This window comes from Schistocerca gregaria, chromosome 6 (genome assembly GCF_023897955.1).
Source record: "Schistocerca gregaria isolate iqSchGreg1 chromosome 6, iqSchGreg1.2, whole genome shotgun sequence".
Lineage (NCBI taxonomy): Eukaryota > Metazoa > Arthropoda > Insecta > Orthoptera > Acrididae > Schistocerca > Schistocerca gregaria.
The window spans coordinates 55,128,393-55,149,659 of NC_064925.1; the positions used below are offsets into that span (position 1 = coordinate 55,128,393).

At 39.5% G+C, this 21,267-nt stretch overlaps 1 protein-coding gene across 1 annotated transcript in view; it reads left to right on the plus strand.

Annotated features, from left to right (window-relative positions):
- Positions 1–7,427: 7,427 nt before the first annotated feature.
- LOC126278204 (origin recognition complex subunit 6-like) overlaps positions 7,428–21,267 on the plus strand; it is a 56,018-nt gene continuing 42,178 nt past the window's right edge. The window contains exons 1-2 of the mRNA XM_049978128.1: positions 7,428–7,574; positions 8,445–8,583. Of these exons, the coding sequence (XP_049834085.1) occupies positions 7,504–7,574; positions 8,445–8,583 (210 nt within the window). The 5' untranslated portion in view covers positions 7,428–7,503. The remainder of the gene's footprint in view (positions 7,575–8,444; positions 8,584–21,267) is intronic.

Sequence of the window (21,267 nt, forward strand, 5' to 3'; positions counted from 1 at the left end):
CAGTGCTATGTAATGTGCTCTTGTGTTTTATTTTATGAGGGGTATTTTAAATCAGTTCCATGTTTCACCCACAGAATTGACTGACATATTGTCCATTTTGTATTTTTATGCAGTTTGATGGACACACATCAATAAACGTTTTGCATCACCCCGGTACCCAAAACTCCTGAAGATAATAGTTGACTGTGGATATTGTATCACAGACACAGTTCCTTTGCCTGTTCAGAGATGTCACTAAACCCGCCCAAAGATGTAAACAAACATGCATGAGCAGTGCCTATTAGACGGAGGAGGTCCAATAGACGATCAGTTACAGTCATTCCACCAGGAAGAAGGTACACGGCTCCTGTTATTTGTAGTTCAGCCATGCCTAGACAGTCAATACCGTGGTTTGATCATGTCCGCATTGTTACTTTGTGCCAGGAAAGGCTCTCAGCATGGGAAGTGTCCAAGCATTTTGGACTGCATCAAAGCCATGTTGTTTGGACATGGAGGAGATACAGAGAGACAGGAACTGTCGAAGACATGCCTTGCTCAGGCTGCCCAGGGGCTACTACTGCAGTGAATGACCACTATCTACGAATTATGTCATGGAGGAACAATGACAGCAATGCAACCATGTTGAATAATGCCTTTCGTGCAGTCACAGGACGTCGTGTTACGACTCAAACTGTGTTTGGAGGTAACTCGGTTAGGCAGAGCGCCTTAGACCCACAGTCCAGCGAGTGCAGCAGGGTGGAGGTTCCCTGCTGTTTTGGGGTGTCATTATGTGGGGACAACATACGCCACTGGTGCTCGTGGAAAGTGCAGTAACGGCCATACGATACCTAAATGCCATCCTCCGACCGATAGTGCAACCATATCGGCAGCACATTGTCGAGGCATTCGCCTTCATGGACGATAATTCGCACCTCTGTCGTGCACATCTTGTGAATGGCTTCCTTCAGGATAGCGACATCGCTCGACTAGTTCTCCAGACATGAAACCTATCGAACAAGCCTGGGATAGATTGTAAAGGGCTGTTTATGGACAACGCCATCCACCAACCACTCTAAGGGATCTACGCTGAATCGCCGTTGAGGAATGGTACAATCTGCACCGACAGTGCCGTGATGAATTTGTGGATAGTATGCCACGATGAATACAGGCATGCATCAAAGCAAGAGGACATGCTACTACGTATTAGAGGTTGCGGTGTGTACAGCAATCTGGACCACCACCTCTGAAGGTCTCAATGTATGGTGGTACAACATGCAATGTGTGGTTTCCATGTGTAATAAAATAGGTGGAAATGATGTTTATGTTGATCTCTATTCCAATTTAGTGTACAGGTTCTGGAACTCTTGGAACAGAGGTGACCCAAAATTTTTTTGATGCGTGTAGTTTAGTCACGTATTTTCGCTTTTTCAGTAGTGTTTTTATTTTCAAAATTTATTTTTCATTTATTTACTTATTGTGTATGTTGCAGTCACAATGTAGGTGATGTATTTTGTTATTCCCCTTTCAATCATACACTACTGGCCATTAAAATTGCTACACCACGAAGATGACGTGCTACAGACGCGAAATTTAACTGACAGGAAGAAGATGTTGTGATATGCAAATGATTAGCTTTTCAGAGCATTCACACAAGGTTGGCGCCGGTGGCGACACCTACAACGTGCTGACATGAGGAAAGTTTCCAACCGATTTCTCATACACAAACAGCAGTTGACCGGCGTTGCCTGGTGAAACGTTGTTGAGATGCCTCGTATAAGGAGGAGAAATGCGTACCATCACGTTTCCAACTTTGATAAAGGTCGGATTGTAGCCTATTGCGATTGCGGTTTATCGTAACGCGACATAGCTGCTCGCGTTGATCGAGATCCAATGACTGTTAGGAGAATATGGAATCGGTGGGTTCAGGAGGGTAATACGGAACACCGTACTGGATCCCAACGGTCTCGTATCACTAGCAGTCGAGATCAGGGGCATCTTATCCGCATGGCTGTAACGGATCGTGCAGCCACGTGTCGGTCCCTGAGTCAACAGATAGGGACGCTTGCAAGACAACAACCATCTTCACGAACAGTTCTACGACGTCTCCAGCAGCATGGACTATCCGCTCAGAGACCATGGCTGTGGCTACCCTGGATGCTGCTATGGTGTACTCAACGGCGAACCTGGTTGCACAAATGGCAAAACGTCATTTTTTTCAGATGAATCCAGGTTCTGTTTACAGCATCATAATGGTCGCATCCATGTTTGGCGACATCGCAGTGAACGCACTTTGGGAGCGTGTATTCGTCACATATTGGAAGCATGTATTCGTCAACGCCATACTGGCGTATCACCCAGCTTGATGGTATGGGGTGCCATTGGTTACATGTCTCGGTCACCTCTTGTTCGCATTGATGACACTTTGAACAGTGGACGTTACATTTCAGATGTGTTACGACCTATGGCTCTACCCTTCATTCGATCCCTGTGAAACCTTACATTTCAGCAGGATAATGCACGACCGCATGTTGCAGGTCCTGTACGGGCATTTCTGGATACAGAAAATGTTCGACTGCTGCCCTGGCCAGCAAATTATCCAAATCTCTCACCATATGAAAACGTCTGGTCAATGATGGCAGAGCAACTGGCTCATCGCAATACGCCAGTCACTTCTCTTGATAAACTGTGGTATTGTGTTGAAGCTGCATGGGCAGCTGTACCTGTACACGCCATTCAAGCTCTGTTTGACTCAATGCCCAGGCGTAGCTGTATGGGCAGCTGTACCTGTACACACCAATCAAGCTCTGTTTGACTCCATGCCCAGGCGTATCAAAGCCATTATTATGGCCAGAGGTTGTTGTTCTGGGTACTGATTTCTCAGGATCTATGCACCCAAATTGCGTGAAAATGTAATCACATGTCAGTTCTAGTATAATATATTTGTCCAATGAATACCTGTTTATCATCTGCATTTCTTCTTGGTGTAGCAATTTTAATGGTCAGTAGTGTATATGAGCAAGTTGACTACTCCAGTCTTAATACAGTGGACTCGTTTTTTGAAGATTATAGCTTAGGTGAAATCTGTGATGGTTCCTTTATTTCGGCCATGGCCGATTTCCTGCCATATCCTCACCTTATCATGTCTTATTTTTGAAATGTTTTTTTACTTTATTTTTATTCATAGATCGGCTTATAATGTACATCTATGAAGCATGTCCAAATACATATTTGCATCATCAGTTTTACATTACAAAACATTACTTCTACTGAATCAAACTGCTTTGCTTAGATAACTTATAAATTTTAGCCACAATACCTCTGTAAATTTACATAATTGTTGCGCAATTTTAGATGAAGTAAGCCAAATAGATTTTATGAGGCATACATATTTTCAGTACATAAATGAATGAACATTTAACTGCAATAATTTGATACCATATTACATCTTTTATATATAATTCATAAGACAGTCACATAGATCATATATATTCTAGTTCCAGTTTTGCTTACATTAATACAAAAACATTGAAAGCAATACAAGTAATACTTGTACCAAAGTTATATTTAGATGCAATAATGTTGTTACGAGGTTACCTTTATTCACTTTTCCTTTTTCTCTCTTTCTGCATACATTTTTTATACTTCATCTGTTTACTTCAGTTATTTTCGCGTGAAAGAAATTCTGTGAGTGAATATAAAGGAGTTTCTAATAGTAGCTGCTTGTTCAGATCCTTAAATTTAGCTTTCGATTTGACAATAGGGATGTGTGCTGGTAAAAAGTTGTATAACTGTACTGTCATGTAATCAATGCCTCTCTCAATTTGAGGTGTGTTATGTTGTGGAATTCTTAATTTCATGCATTTTCTACTGTGATGGTGGTGTATATCCTTATTTTCGTTGAATTGGTCTTCATGATCCCAAGCAAGGAGCTATAATTTATACTTGTGCAAACTGTAGAACTTTATAAACTTACATTATACATGTTGTCTTCTTTGTTTACAGGCCTCCTTTATTTTAGCAGTTGCAGGTATACAAGCTGTGTAGGTTAACCCTTACGCAGGCTGTGGGAGGTATACTTCCCACTAATGGTATTCCTTTACTACATTCATGGAAATACGTGTTCCCACTCCAGTACGCTCCTGGCCCCTAGTGGTAGTCCGCTGCACTAGATCTGGTTTCTGTCTCTTGCTGAAATAGCTTTTAGGGCTGCAGGAAGTATGTATCCCACCAAATAATTTGTGTTCCCAGTGTTCTTGGGAAGTATGCTTACCACCAAAAGTCGTTTCTGAAAGGGGCTCGGGAAATATATATACCACAATGTCTTTTGTGATCCTTGGGAAGCATACTTACTACAAACGTCGAGGTATCACAATGCTTCTGGGAATACGTCTTACCACCGCTGTATTTGCCTGGCATCTTTTGGTAGTACACTGTACCAGGTGTATGAAAACTGCTACAACAATCAGTTTGTGTGTATCGCTGGATCACTACTGTTTTCGGAAGAGTCTGCTTCGCTTCTGAAGTATATGTCTGTGTCAATATTATCAGCTCATAGCTTTACTGTTTTCACACTGTGGTAAGTGAATTTTAATATTGGTGGCAAATATAATTGGAATATCATACTATCACTTATTGTTCGCCTCACAATCTTTCTTTGCTTTCGTAGCAAAAATGTCAAAGAAGCACGCCTATACTAAGAAATACACACCAGAAGAAGCACTGGAGTTGCTGTTTTCACTACCTAGCGATCCTGAGGATTCTGAAATAGAAAGTGATGAAGCATCAGAAGATGAATTTGTTTCAGACGTTTGTCCGTGTTTGGTTCCACAACCTAATATCAATATCAATGCAAACAATTCTTGCTCCATGGACATCGATATTTCTACTGACAGTACCGTAAGTGCAGAAGAGCCATTGGCAGAAGAGGAATGGTCCAATGACACTGCTGTTTTCGACTTTCTTCACGTTGATACAAAAGGAGAACCAGTTGTCAACCACCCACTGACAAAACACAGCACAGAGAGAGACTACTTCCTTTCTATATTTACCAATGAGATGCTGGAGTATGTGGTTCAGCAGACAAACCTGTAATCAGAGCAACAGAAACAAAAACGGCAATCTGGTCAGACTGTAAGTGAGTCAACAAATAACTTGACAAATGTATCTGTAGAGGAGTTACAGGCTTGAGTTGGAATGAATATCTTGATGGGTGTGGTTGTGTTACCAAGTGTAGTGCACTACTGGAGTTCAGAACCTGTCTTAGGCCAGCCTTACACATCGAAACCTATGACATGCAAACGTTTCAAGAAGATATGTGAAACTATTCACATAAATGACAACATGCTGAATTCCCCAAGAGGGCATCCAAACCACGATACTTCACAAGGTCAGACCTCTTATAACCTTTCTGAACAACACAATTCGTAAGCCATACACTGCTAGTAAGGTATTGGCTGTGGATGAAAGCATGATACCTTTCAAGGGCCATTCTTCACTCAAGCAGTATATGCCTCTCAAGTCAGTAAAACGAGGATACAAGGTATGGTGTTTGGCACATTCAAAGACTACCTATGTCATAAAATTTGATATTTACACAGGAAAATCATATGACAGATATACAGAAAATTCTCTGGGAGAGCGTGTAGTCATTAGCCTTACACAAGACCTGAAATATAGTAGCAGTTTAGTAGTGTTTGACAACTTCTTCACCACAGTGAATCTAATGTAAATGCTTTTGAACAATGGAATCTACTCTATAGGGACTGTCAGAGCAAACCGGAAAGGGCTTCCTTCAATGATGAAAGATTAATGTGCCTCGAAAAGAGGAGAATTTCAATTTCAAAGCAAACGTGGCATTGCAGCTATGAAATGGATGGACAACAAACCTGTCACTATTTTGACAACTTTAGACAATCCTAGTGATACCACACTTGTTTCAAGAAAGGATAAGGATGGCACAACCAGCATGGTTACGTGTCCAACAGCTGTGGCAACATACAATACAATAATAGGAGGTGTAGATCACTTTGATCAACTCAGAGAATGTTATGTAATAGGTCGATGTTCTCGTAAGTGGTGGCATCAGATTCTTTATTTCCTATTAGACATGGCTGTTGTAAGTGCCTTTATATTGTATAAAACTAATAAAGGACAAGAGGGATATGATGATCAATTGAACTTTCGATTACGAATCGCTAAACAATTGATAGATGGTTTTACATCCCGCAAAGAAAAGGACGTCTAGTAACCATTCTAACCAAGAAGAACACCGTATCAAATCATGTTCGACTGGCAAAAGTAGGCGATCTTATGCCTGTTTTAGAAACAACCTACAGACGGTACCGAGAGTGTTCAACAAAAGCTCATGACAAGAGAACAAAATATGTACGCTGCTCCTGCAACGTGTATCGAACCATGCTTCCGTCAGTTTCATGGAAAATAAAAAGAAAATGTAACAATCATTTGAACATTTTGTTGAACAATGCGGAATCAGCTCCAGCATCGTCAAATACATATACATCATATAAATCACATCACATGCTCGAGTCATGTTATCAGTAAACCTATTCTTTTTTTTTTTTTTTTTTTACGATGCTGGAGCTGAATCCGCATTTAACATTTGAGGATGCCACTATAGCTGCAGTACATTAGAGCTTTGTTTTTATGAAACAGATCTGATGGTGGTCATTAAAGACCGAAACCGGTAATCTGTTAAACAAAAAAGATTGTGACCATAGACGTAAATTAAAGGAAACTTATTACATATACGGGTCACTGTGTTTTTTCACATCGATGTCGCAGCTTGTGAAAGAATTATTACTTGTAAATCAATCATTTGAACATTTTGTTGAAAAAGAATTATTACCTGTAAATTTGTAATGTAAATATTTTTGAAATAAAGTAAAATAAAAATAAATCATCGTCTTCTTAAAAAAAATTTACATGTAATGACAACATGTTACAGCTTATAAAATGGAAATGCGATATCTTCTTCCCACCAAAGTGTAAAGCTCACAAGTGGGAAATCGGTTTACCACCGAAAATGTAAGGTTTAAAACAGTGCTGTGGTGATATATTTACCACCATAATTTTTAGACCTAAATTACAAAAATAAAATTACCAAAAATTAAAAATAATAAATTGATCACAATTCTTATTCGATGCAAAAAAAAATTAGTTTCGCTGAGTCGCCACAAAAAATGTGCCTGTTAAAGGGTTAATTATCCTGGACAATTCTTACACTTTTCCGACTAGAGGATTGCAGCTGTCTCTGTATATATTATAGCTGTATGTTTCTGTCAAGTCCGATACTACTGAAACAAATGGCCCATGGATGAATAAATAAGTAAATACGTCTAATATACAAATAAATTAATTAGTAGTGGTATCGATGGTCGAATGACCAGCATGACATGTAGAGGAACTTTCGCATTCGGTACGTTACTAGAGTCTTGAGTGTGGAATGACTTTGGAATGCGCGGGAAATAAAGTTTGTTTACTATTTTGAATAATGACGAGCTACTAATGGCTTTTCAAAACACGTATTTGAAGTCGTTACTTCCGAAACTCGGAATAGAAGACGATAAAGTCCTTAAGTAAGTAGCGAATTATTTACGAGTATTTGGAATCGCAAGAAGAGTAATTCATGGCAAAAAGAAACCTGGTGTCAAACTAGAGCGACATGGCACATCGATTTTTAGTGATTTTCCAAAATGATCCTTACCCCAGAAACTGTTTTCTTCATGTACAAGGAAAAGCGATATAGAAACCCAGATAATCGTGAATGTTTTTTATGTTATTGTGTCAATGCCAAGTGAAAGGAAACTTTACGTACCCTATTCAGCAAATCATTGTAGTGAGTCGTCCTGGCAAGCACGAAATCAGGTGTAACGAATGTGTGTGCTATGATGTTTTAAATGTTGATAATTGTATGGCGGATTTAATTTGGATACAACTGAAACTGAGTTCTGTGATACCATACTACAATGTGCTGCACGCAATGAATTTTTTAGAAATGTTATTGCCACGACGCTCTTTGCCGGGGAAGAAATAGACGATTTTTTTTACTTGACCCTTATTTAATTAGAACTTTTAAGTTCCTTGCCAAAATAGTCCAGTCACATGTAGTTTTTTATCAATATTCAGTAAATAGTTTTCTTGATTTTGTGGCACTATTTTTTATGCTTGTGTTCATGTAGCCATTAATGTAGTGTTTTGCTCAAGAGTTAAATTTGTTCGCTGAAAGAATACAGGACCGTTATAAGTAGGAATATTGTCTTGGGTACTAAATGTGTATGACCAAAAGTATGAGGTCGTTTTCTTAGCAACCCCTTTGTTTCATATACCTTGTACAGTAAAGCAATAGGCTGCTGTAATGAATAAAATCTACTCCTTTATTTCAAACAGAAGTGCAATGAAAATTCAAAATACGTTATATGCTTTACAAATATTTTTGTATCTTTCAGGAAGGCTTCAGAGCTGCAACGCATACTAGACCTGAAAATATCATCCGGAGGTGCCAAAAATTTAAAATTAAGTGAAAGCGCAAAGGCAGTGATGTGTGCTGATCTAGCAGCTCTGCATTGTGGCATAACTTGTGAAAGGGTATAGTATTTCCGAGACATTTCCTCAGTAGGCATGTGTTTGTACTTGTTTAGAGCATACTTGTGTACTCTGAGCTGTAACCAACTGTTCTTAATGTTCATTCTTATTTCTTCAGCACTATTGGAACATTGGTTTACTATTATTTTACTGTGAGTTGAACAATCAGATGTCAGCTTTGACCTGTGATGAAATGATGATACAGTGTGTTGTAACATATTCAAGAACAGAAAACTGACAACATAATTGGTGAATCTGTATTACTTTTGGGAATGAAGATTTCAGGGTTTTGTTGACAGATTTGTCTTTAGTGTAGCTCATGGTCTATTTTAAGCTGGTGATGCTGCTGAAAATATGTAAGAAATATTAATTGTGGTGATATACTGATCTGTAGATAAGTGTGGGATGACAGTTTAGTTGTGCATTGGTAAACCAACAAAAGTGATAGGCCTATCAGAAGAATAAATATAATTCATGTTATGGTGGGATTTTAGATTTATTGATACACACACACACACACACACACACACACAAGCTGATCATCCACTGCTTTGCTCGTGAACACTGTATGGCCTGCAGATATTTCTTTTTAATTGAATTTTTATTTTTTTTCACAAATTGCAACACCTTCTAAGTGTGTAGTGCTAATGCCGAATAAGCATGGTCTTTTCTGAATGTACTTCTGAACTGTTCTAGTAGCTGTAGTCCAAAGTTTTTATTAATCATGTCTTTTGCTTTCTTGTGGAGATATTTCGATAGCAACTTTCATCCATCAATAACTATTTCTTTATATCTAACTGAGAAGTGATATAGGGCTACCAACTTTCATAAATTTACCTTTAAAATTTTTATAATTTAACAAAATATTTTCTTAAAAATTTTCATCCCTTATTGCATTCCCTCTTGGACTGAATTTTCAGAAACAAAGAAACATGTATTATTTCCTTATTTCTAACTGAGAAGTCAAATACCAACTCTCATAAATGTAACCTTAAAAATTCTTTAGTACTTTTCATTTCCAAAAAAAACTTTCACCCACTCTTTTACCCCCGTAGTGGTTGAATTTCCAAAAATGCTGAAACACATATATTTTGTGACTTAGAAACCAAATACCAGTTGCATAGTTCGAGCTTGAAAATACCTGTAATAGTGAGATACTTTCAAAAAACCGTTTTATTTCCTATTTCACCCCCTTAGGAGTGGAGTTTCTTCCACTCTCTTTTTCAATGATGCCTACAGTATAAGATCCTCACCCTCTCCAAACTTCAGGTTTCTATCCGTAGCAGTTTGGGCTGGGCAATAATAAGTCAGTGATTCATTCAGTCTGACCCTCTTTCAGCCCTTTAGGGGTTGAATTTCCTAAAATAGTTTAAGATGTATTTTTTTTTCTAAATGAGAAGCCATATTTAATTTTTCATATATTTAGCTTTAAAAATGTTTTCATAATAAAATATTTCCGCAAAAAAATTACATCCCATTTTTCACCCCTTAGGGGTTCAATTTCCAAAAACACTGAAACATGGATTTTTTTATCTGTAATTGAGAAGTCAAATACCAATTTTTGTAGATGTAGCTTTAAAAAACTTCAGTAGTACTTTAATAATGATATATTTAAAAAAAAAGCTTTCACCCCATGGAATTAAATTTCCAGAAATGCTGCAACACGTATCCGCCATTTCCCAGTCACGTAAACATACCGCTGCCACAGCATGACCCCGCAAGCAGCCCAATATCAACAACAGCTTAATTCAGTTTGCATTCAGCGCTGCAGTAACATGCCACGTAGAGGCATGCAACACTTTGATAGTCGGATAGTGGCTTTACTTTCAGCAGGTCTTACACAGTAAGATTTTGCCGATTGGTTGCATTTCACTCAAAGTGGTGTGTCTTAAGGTGTGGAGACAATACAAAAAGTCAGTATAAGTGAACGATAGACTTTGCAGTGGTCATCCTTGTATGACAATACCAATGCAGCATAAATTCCTCCAACATCTACTGTTATTAATATTGGAAATGACTTCTTTTAGGCAACAGGGATTTGTGTTCAGACCAAGCAATGTGTAGAAGATTGCATCAGGGTGATCTTCATTCCATAAGACCACTGAACCAGCCAAACCTATGCAATCAGAGGACATGTACTATTACACATCAACATTGGACCATTGCAGAATGGAGTAATGTCATGCTTGTTGATGATACAAGGATTTGTTTGCGACCAGACACTAGACATGTTAGGGTTTGGAGAAGTGCTAGATGACACCAGGAATGCCAATAGGTTCAGGAAGTCCATCCATTTGCATGTGGAAGTGTAATATTCTGGGCAGCAATAATGATGGGCCAGTGGACTCCTCTAATTCCTAACCATGGTAATTTGACTGGTCCCCAATATCTCAGAGGGGCCCTTCAAATGCCTGTGAAGCCCTGCAGACATGAAGTTGGTGACAGTTTCATCCTGGTTGATGACAATGCAAGACCGCTCAGTACTCTAGCAGGGTCTTGGTAACTTCAAAGATGCAACAGCAACCAAATGCATTGGCCACCAGCATCCGAGTCCATCTGACAATCTTCATGACCTCAGTGAAGCTGCCATTGATGAGTGGGACCTCACACTCCAAGATAAACTTCATGGTCTCATCCAGAGCATGCCTCGCAAAGTGGAAGAACTCGTCCAAATGCAGGGAAGACTTACATGATCATCATGAGATAAAGATTTTCATTGTTTTTGCTTTCAAAATGTACACTGAAGAGAGAGCCTGCTTTGTTTTGTAATGATTTTTTGTAACTAAACAAATTAGTTCTTGTTTTCAGAAGGAATTATGTTTATTTCGTTAATAAGGTATTCTACAAACCTCAATGTGTGTGCTGTAAGAAATCATTGTTGTAAACTCTACGATATTCCAAACTTTTGTTCTGGTGTACACACACACGAGAGAAAGAAACTGGTACATCTGCCTAATATTGTATACAGCCCCCGCAAGAACTTAGAAGTGCTGCAACACAACGTGACATGGACTCAACTATTGTCTGCAGTAGTGTTGGAGGGAACTGACACCATGAATCCTGCAGCACTGTCCATAAATCTGTTAGAGTACAAGAGTGTGGAGATCTCTTCTGAACAGCATGTTGCAAGGCTTCCCAGATATGCTCAATAATGTTCATGTCGGGGAGTTTGGTTACCAGCAGGAATGTTTAAACTCACGAGAGCCACTCGTAGCAATTCTGGGCATGTGGGGTGTCACATTTTCTGCTTGAATTGGCCCAAATCTGTCAAAATGCACAATCGACATGAATTGATGCAGGCGATCAGACAGGATGCTGACACCTGTCAGTCATATTTAGATGTATCAGAGGTCCGATAACTCTACAATTTCACATGCCCCACACCATTAAAGAGCCTCCACCAGCTTGAACAGTCCCCTGCTGACATGCAGGGTCCGTGGATTCCATACACGTACATGTCCATCTGCTCAATACAATTTGACACGAGACTTGTCTGACCAGGCAACATGTTTCCAGTCATAAACAGTCCAATGTCAGTGTTGACAGGCCCAGGTGAGGCGTAAAGCTTTGTGTCATGCAGCCATCAAGGGTACATGAGTGGGCCTTTGGCTCCAAGATAAACTTCATGGTCCCCAATATCTCAGAGGGGCCCTACAAATGCCTGTGAAGCCCTGCAGACATGAAGTTGGTGACAGTTTCATCCTGGTTGATGACAATGCAAGACCGCTCAGTACTCTAGCAGGGTCTTGGTAACTTCAAAGATGCAACAGCAACCAAATGCATTGGCCACCAGCATCCGAGTCCATCTGACAATCTTCATGACCTCAGTGAAGCTGCCATTGATGAGTGGGACCTCACACTCCAAGATAAACTTCATGGTCTCATCCAGAGCATGCCTCGCAAAGTGGAAGAACTCGTCCAAATGCAGGGAAGACTTACATGATCATCATGAGATAAAGATTTTCATTGTTTTTGCTTTCAAAATGTACACTGAAGAGAGAGCCTGCTTTGTTTTGTAATGATTTTTTGTAACTAAACAAATTAGTTCTTGTTTTCAGAAGGAATTATGTTTATTTCGTTAATAAGGTATTCTACAAACCTCAATGTGTGTGCTGTAAGAAATCATTGTTGTAAACTCTACGATATTCCAAACTTTTGTTCTGGTGTACACACACACGAGAGAAAGAAACTGGTACATCTGCCTAATATTGTATACAGCCCCCGCAAGAACTTAGAAGTGCTGCAACACAACGTGACATGGACTCAACTATTGTCTGCAGTAGTGTTGGAGGGAACTGACACCATGAATCCTGCAGCACTGTCCATAAATCTGTTAGAGTACAAGAGTGTGGAGATCTCTTCTGAACAGCATGTTGCAAGGCTTCCCAGATATGCTCAATAATGTTCATGTCGGGGAGTTTGGTTACCAGCAGGAATGTTTAAACTCACGAGAGCCACTCGTAGCAATTCTGGGCATGTGGGGTGTCACATTTTCTGCTTGAATTGGCCCAAATCTGTCAAAATGCACAATCGACATGAATTGATGCAGGCGATCAGACAGGATGCTGACACCTGTCAGTCATATTTAGATGTATCAGAGGTCCGATAACTCTACAATTTCACATGCCCCACACCATTAAAGAGCCTCCACCAGCTTGAACAGTCCCCTGCTGACATGCAGGGTCCGTGGATTCCATACACGTACATGTCCATCTGCTCAATACAATTTGACACGAGACTTGTCTGACCAGGCAACATGTTTCCAGTCATAAACAGTCCAATGTCAGTGTTGACAGGCCCAGGTGAGGCGTAAAGCTTTGTGTCATGCAGCCATCAAGGGTACATGAGTGGGCCTTTGGCTCCGAAAGCCCATATTGATGATGATCCGTTGAATGGTTCGCACACTGATACTTGTTTATGGTCCAGCATTAAAATCTGCAGCAATTTATGGAAGGGCTGCACTTCTGTCATGTTGAATGATTCTCTTCAGTTGTCATGGACCCACTCTTGCAGGTTCTTTCTCCAGCTGCAGTGAGGTTGGAGATTTGATGTTTTACTGGATTCTTGATATTTTCGGTACATTCATGAAATAGACATACAGGAAAATCCCCACTTTGTCCCTACCTCAGAGATGCTTCGTCCCGTCACTTGTGCACCGACTATAACACTACATTCAAACTCACTTAAATCTTGATAACCTACCAGACACTTGGCATCTTATAAAGGCTGAGGCATTCAAAACTGTTTGTCGGAATATTTGGCGAAATACACATCGGGTCAAAAAAATAGGTAATAAACATTGTTCATCTCGAAGAGGAACATTCATTAACATAATTCTCGGGCCCTCTGCAGCATCTCTGGGAGTGAGTGGGGAGGTGACTTTGAAATCTTAAATAGGATCACATATATTTTATTGCAGATTGGGATTCTCTGTGAAAAACTTTTGTAGGAAACATTTCTTTTGTTTCATGATAGATGGCACTGTAATCAGCAGACATGGAAGTGAAGTGACCGTTGTTGCAAAATGGTACAATCTCAAACGAATACAGATCTGATTAAGACATTTGAAGTACTTTTTTTATATTTTTGATAATGCTATCATGAAGAAGGGGAAGCAGCAGCCTTTTCAATAGTTGCAGGGGCAACATTCTGGATGACTGACTGATCTGGTCTTGTAACACTAGCCAAAATTGCCTTGCTGTGCTGGTACTGTGAATGGCTGAACGCAAGGGGAAACTAAACGTAATTTTTCCCGAGGGCATGCAGCTTTACTGTATGGTTAAATGATGATGGCGTCCTCTTGGGTAAAATATTCCGGAGGTAAAATAGTCCCCCATTCGGATCTCCGGGTAGGGACTACTCAAGAGGACGTCGTCATCAGGAGAAAGAAAACTGGCGTTCTTTGGTTCGGAGCATGGAATGTCAGATTCCTTAATCATGCAAGTAGGTTAGAAAATTTAAAAAGGGAAGTGGATAGGTTAAAGTTAGATATAATGGGAATTAATGATGATCGGTGGCAGGAGGAACAAGACTTTTGGTCAGTTGAATACGTGGTTATAAATACAACATCTAATAGGGGTAATGCAGGAGTAGGTTTAATAATGAATAAAAAAAATAGGAGTGCGGGTAAGCTACTACAAACAGCATAGTGAACGCACTATTGTGGCCAAGATAGACACGAAGCCCATGCCTGCTATAGTAGTACATGTTTATATGCCAACTAGCTCTGCAGATGATGAAGAAATTGGTGAAATGTATGATGAGATAAAAGAAATCATTCAGGTAGTGAAGGGAGATGAAAATTTAATAGTCATGGTCAACTGGAATTCGACAGTAGGAAAAGGAAGAGAAGGAAACATAGTAGGTGAATGTGGATTGGGGGTAAGAAATGAAAGAGGAAGCTGACTGGTATAATTTTGAACAGGGCATAACTTAATCATAGCTAACAATTGGTTCAAGAATCATGAAAGAAGGTTGTATACATGGAAGAATCCTGGAGATACTAGAAGGTATCATACAGATTATATAATAGTAAGACAAAGATTTAGGGACAAGGTTTTAAACTGTAAAACATTTCCAGGGGCAGATGTGGACTCTGACCACAATCTATTGGTTATAAACTGTAGATTAAGACTAAAGAAACTGCAAAAAGGTGAGAATTTAAGGAGATGGGACCTGGATAAACTGACAGAACCAGAGGTGGTAGAGTGTTTCAGGGAGAGCATTAGGGAACAATTGACAGGAATGGGGGAAAGAAATACAGTAGAAGAAGAATGGGTAGCTCTAAGGGATGAAGTAGTGAAGGCAGCAGAGGATCAAGTAGGTAAAAAGACGAGGGCTAGTAGAAATCCTTGGGTAACAAAAGAAATATAGAATTTAATTGATGAAAGGAAAAAATATAAAAATGCAGTAAATAAAGCAGGCAAAAAGCAATACAAACGTCTCGAAAATGAGATCAACAGGAAGTGCAAGATGGCTAAGCAGGAATGGCTAGAGGACAAATGTAAGGATGTAGAGGCTTATCTCACTAGGGGCAAGATAGATGCTGCCTATAGGAAAATTAAATAGATCTTTGGAGAAAAGAGAGCCACTTGTTTGAATATCAAGAGCTCAGATGGAAACCCAGTTCTAAGCAAAGAAGGGAAAGCAGAAAGGTGGCAGGAGTATATAGAGAGTCTATACAAGGGTGATGTACTTGAGGACAATATTATGGAAATGGGAGAAGATGTAGATGAAGGTGAAATGGGAGATACGATACTGTGTGAAGAGTTTGACAGAGCACTGAAAGACCTGAGTAAAAAAAAAGGCCCCAGGAGTAGACAACATTCCATTAGAACTGTTGACAGCCTTGGGGGAGCCAGTCCTGACAAAACTCTACTATCTGGTGAGCAAGATGTATGAGACAGGCGAAATACCCTCAGACTTCAAGAAGAATATAATAATTCCAATGCCAAAGAAAGCCGGTGTTGACAGATGTGAAAATTACCTAACTATCAGTTTAATAAATCACAGCTACAAAATACTAACGGGAATTCTTTACAGATGAATGGGAAAACTGGTAGACGCCGACCTTGGGGAAGAAGTACTCACACATTTATCAACTGCTTACTTCAGGCAGGCACTTTCCCTGATGTGTTGAAAACATCAGAAGTTATTCCTGTATATAAAAATGGGGATAAAGACAATGTAAATAACTACAGACCCATCACAATTTCCTCCTTCATCTCTTAAGTACTGGAAAAAGTGATGTATGAGAAACTTATAAAATTTATTAATAAAAACAGCATCCTATGTAATGAACAACATGGATTCAGAAATAAGAGGTCAACAACAACTGCTATCTATGAGTGCATCAATTCCATTCTAAACCTGATGGACATAAAACAGGAAACAATAGGAGTCTTTATTGACTAGTCAAAAGCTTTTGACATGGTGGACCATAAAATCCTGCTATCAAAGCTAGAAAGATATGGTATTCGAGGTCTGTCCAACAAGTGGATCAGTTCCTTCCTGACAAATCGTATACAGGCAGTGTGCGTCAAGCACACAAATATTGAACTAAAAACTGTATCTAATCAGTTATCTGACTATAAACAAATAAAATGTGGTGTACCCCAAGGATCCGTATTGGGACCCCTTCTGTTTCTTCTGTACATAAATGATCTAAGCTTAAATATTGATTCACACAAAACAATCATATTTGCAGATGACACCACGATTCTACTAAAAGGAGGCGACGATGAACAGTTACAGCAGACAGTAAACACTGTCACGAAACAACTTAGTAACTGGGCACAGAGTAATCAGCTTGTAATAAACAGTAAGAAAACTCTTGCTCTAAAATTCCACAATGTTCCTAACAAGGACATGTTTATCCCATCAGTCTCTATCAATGACGAACCAGTTGGTAACAGTACTGAAACCAAATTCTTAGGACTTTGGCTGCAGAGTAACATCAAATGGAATAAGCATATTGAATATCTCAATGCAGAACTGAGCAAAACGTGTTATCATCTTTATTAAAATCGTGCTGTAGTGAGAAAACAGTACTGAATGCATATCATGCGTACTTTCATTCTCGTCTTAGATATGGGGTCACCTTCTGGAGAAACTCTAAAACAGCTAATAGTACTTTTAATCTACAAAAAAGGGCCATTAGAATCTTGTGTGGGTGCAAGCCTAGAGACTCTTGTAAACCCCTGTTTAAGAAATCTGGTATTCCCCCATTACCATGTGTATACATTATGGAAACCCTTTTGTTCTTTAAATTAAATGTAATAGGCAAGGACCGGAGACTACAAAAAAACTATGATATACATGAGCACTTTACCAGACAAAGCAGAAACTTACATATGACTCAAATCAGCACAGCACTGTGCCCAAAAGGTACTTTTCACATGGGAGTTAAGCTTTATAACAAACTTCCTGAAAACATAAAAGCTATCACTGAGGTCAATACATTTGGAAAATCTCTAAAGTCATTTACAGCATCACTGCTTTTACTCCATTGAAGAATATCTAAATTTATGAAATTTGTTATATAAATACTTACTTACGTGTAAAGTGTATTATTGTAAGCTTAAATATGTATGCCTTGAAATTACTTTCAGCCTGTGTATTTATAACTTGACTTGTCCAATGTCTTATGCATAAACTGCTATGTAGACAACAGGACCAATAAAATACAATCTACAATCAGTTTGTATTCTGTAGAAATGTTGGAACATGTGAGGCAATATTGACGACCTTACGACTTATCTTAGAAGAAAGATTAAGGAATGGCTAACCTACATTTCTAGCATTTGTAGACTTAGAGAAAGCTTTTGACAATGTTAACTGGAATACTCTCTTTCAAATTCTGAAGGTGGCAGGGTAAAATACAGAGAGCGAAAGGCCATGTACAACTTGTACATAAACCAGATGGCAGTTATAAGAGTCGAGGGACATGAAAGGGAAGCAGTGGTTGGGAAGGGAGTGAGACAGGGTTGTAGCCTCTCCCCGATGTTATTCAATCTGTATATTGAGCAAGCGGTAAAGGAAACAAAAGAAAAATTCAGAGTAGGTATTAAAACCCATGGAAAAGAAATAAAAAACTTTGAAGTTCGCTGATAACATTCTAATTCTGTCAGAGACAGCAAAGGACTTGGAAGAGCAGTTGAACAGAATGGACAGTGTCTTGAAAGGAGGATGAACATCAAGAAAAGCAAAATGAGGATAATGGAATGTAGTCGAATTAAGTCGAGTGATGCTGAGGGAATTAGACATTTAAAGTAGTAAATTAGTTTTGCTATTTGGCAAGCAAAATAACTGATGATGGTCTTAGTAGAGAGGATATAAAATGTAGACTGGCAATGACAAGGAAAGTGTTTCTGAAGAAGAGAAATTTGTTAACATCGAGTATTGATTCAAGTGTCAGGAAGCTATTTCTGAAAGTATTTGTATGGAGTGTAGCCATGTATGGAAGTGAAACATGAATGATAAATAGTTTGGACAAGAAGAGAATAGAAGCTTTCAAAATGTGGTGCTACAGAAGTATGCTAAAGATTAGATAGGTGGATCACATAACTAATGAGGAGGTGCTGAATAGGATTGGGGAGAAGAGGAGTTTGTGGCACAACTTGACAAGAAGAAGGTGCCGGTTCGTAGGACATGTTCTAAGGCAGGCTCATCCAAGAATTGCACAAGGCAGGGTATTTCAGCGCCGCGACCGTGTGTTGCTAGTGTCGGCATAGGAGCTGCAGAGCAAGTGAGACCGCACAACACTACGCTGCGCTGGACTGTCCCGCAGTCAGATCCAACATTAACAAAGTAACAGAGGAAGCGTACCTCTGTAAAAGAGGTCGATGAGTGGTAAAACAAGCAAACCATTTACTGTTTAAGTAAGAACTAGTTTTCGTTTGGCAGAATTACTACGCAAAGGTTTAGAAAACAATACCCAAAACAAGAATTTAAGAACATCTTAGTTGTTTTCTAACCCACAGATTAATTCTATTAGTACTGCACATGCATACTCATCATTATGTACAATAGGCCTCTTCTGAAAAATATGTCAATTTCTTAAATGAACTAGAATTATAAATATTCTATTTTAGAAATAATTTTCTGTAAGGGATACAGAGTCTCATTCTTACTATTAGCAGTTACAAGTAAATATTTTTTGTTATACTTGGGGCTTCATCTTTTTGTATCCCTTTTCAGAATTTAGAAATTGGATCCTTAGTTTGCTGTTTTGTACGCAATAATTTTAACAGAGCAAGTTTGAATACTTATTAAAAAATAGAATTAAGGTTATAAAGCTCTTTAATTCTTACAGTCAACATTGTTAAAGAAGACAATTATGTACGAAGTACGCACACAGCAGCATGGCGAGGCTCGGCGGGCGGTTTGCACGGCCAGCTATGTGACCCGGCTCAGCCACTGCGACAACATACGAATTCGCCCGGGGCGCTGGCTGCAGGCGATCGCGGGTGCTAGCACCCCAGGGGCACAGTTTGGACGAGCCTGTTCTAAGGCATCATAGGATCACAAATTTAGTATTGGAGGGCAGCTTGGAGGGTAACAATAGTAGAGGGAGAACAAGAGATGAATACACTATGCAGATTCAGAAGGATGTAGGTTGCAGTAAGTACCGGGAGATGAAGCTTGCACAGGATAGAGTGGCACGGACGGCTGCATGAAACCAGTCTCAGGACTGAAGACCACAACAACAACAACAACAACATCAACAACATCATGTGACACCTCCCACACTTAAATGAAGCAGAGACCATGATCATTCACTCAGTCCATGGTCAGACTGTGAATGTTGTTTGAATGATTCAGACTGTACACATCTCATCAGCCGGCCGGTGTGGCCGTGCGGTACTAGGTGCTTCAGTCTGGAACTGCGTGACCGCTACATCCGCAGGTTCGAATCCTACCTCGGGCATGGATGTGTGTGATGTCCTTAGGTTAGTTAGGTTTAAGTAGTTCTAAGATCTAGGGGACTGATGACCACAGATGTTAAGTCCCATAGTGCTCAGAGCCATTTGAACATCTCATCAGAAATGTTGACGAAACTCGTCAAAGGTATGCTACTCTGTTCTCCGATAGGAATGTTCTGTCTATAACTTCATTTCACAGTATTGCCCACCTGTTTCCTGAAATGAGAAGTGCTAAACCTAGAGAAAGAGTCTGACTGCAGCCTGCGACAAACAAAAATAACACATTGAATGTTTTAGCTGCGATTGCTGCAAATCCTCACATTAGTTCTTGGCAAAAATGCATACCACATGCACATAAATGGCATCCATTTCATTTATCGCTGCAACAAGAACTGCATGGTGACGATTTTCACAAAAACTGCAATTTCTGCAACTGGATACAGGAACAACAGGAAGCCATTGATAATATCATTTCACAGATACTTTTCTCCAATGAAACAAATTTTACCAATTGTGGTCAAGTGAATCGACATAGTATTCATTATTGGTCAGTGGAGAATCTCCAGTGGATAAGACAAGTTGAACATGAATGCCCATGGGGTGTTTCGTACTTTAGGTATGCAGGTGCAGGTAATTGGTCCTTACTTCATAGAAGGTTATGTCACTGGTCAAATGTATAGCAGCATCATGGATAATGTTCTACCCATACTAATGGATGATGTTCCACTCTAAACAAGACTGGATATGTGGTTTCAGCACAATGGATGCCTAGTACATTAATCACGACTAGCTCAAGAAGTTTTGAATCGAAACTATCCAGGTTGATGGATTGCACAAGGAGGGAGGAGGTCCTCATACATGGCCCACACAAGAGTTTACGTGGATGTACGGCAACGAATTTGCAATGAATGTGCAAATGTTAGTGCAGAGACACTAATCCGTGTTGTGTCATTCAGACACAGAGTTGCAGTGTGCATTACAAACAACGGACAACATTTCGAACATTTGCTGCAGTGAAACACTTTTGAGAGACAGTGGGATTCACAGTAATCAAGCACCCTGCCATAGGGAGAGGCAAGGGGACTCACAGTAATCAAGCATCCAAAGATAGTGAGAGGCAAAGGGACTCAACAAAATCAAGCACGCTGAAGGGAACACGTTACTACTACATCCACGGCATCATTCTTGGGTAATGCTAAATGTAGTCTAAGAATGCATTGCAGGAGGGTAGATGGTGTCATATGATAGAATTTTCCCAAATATC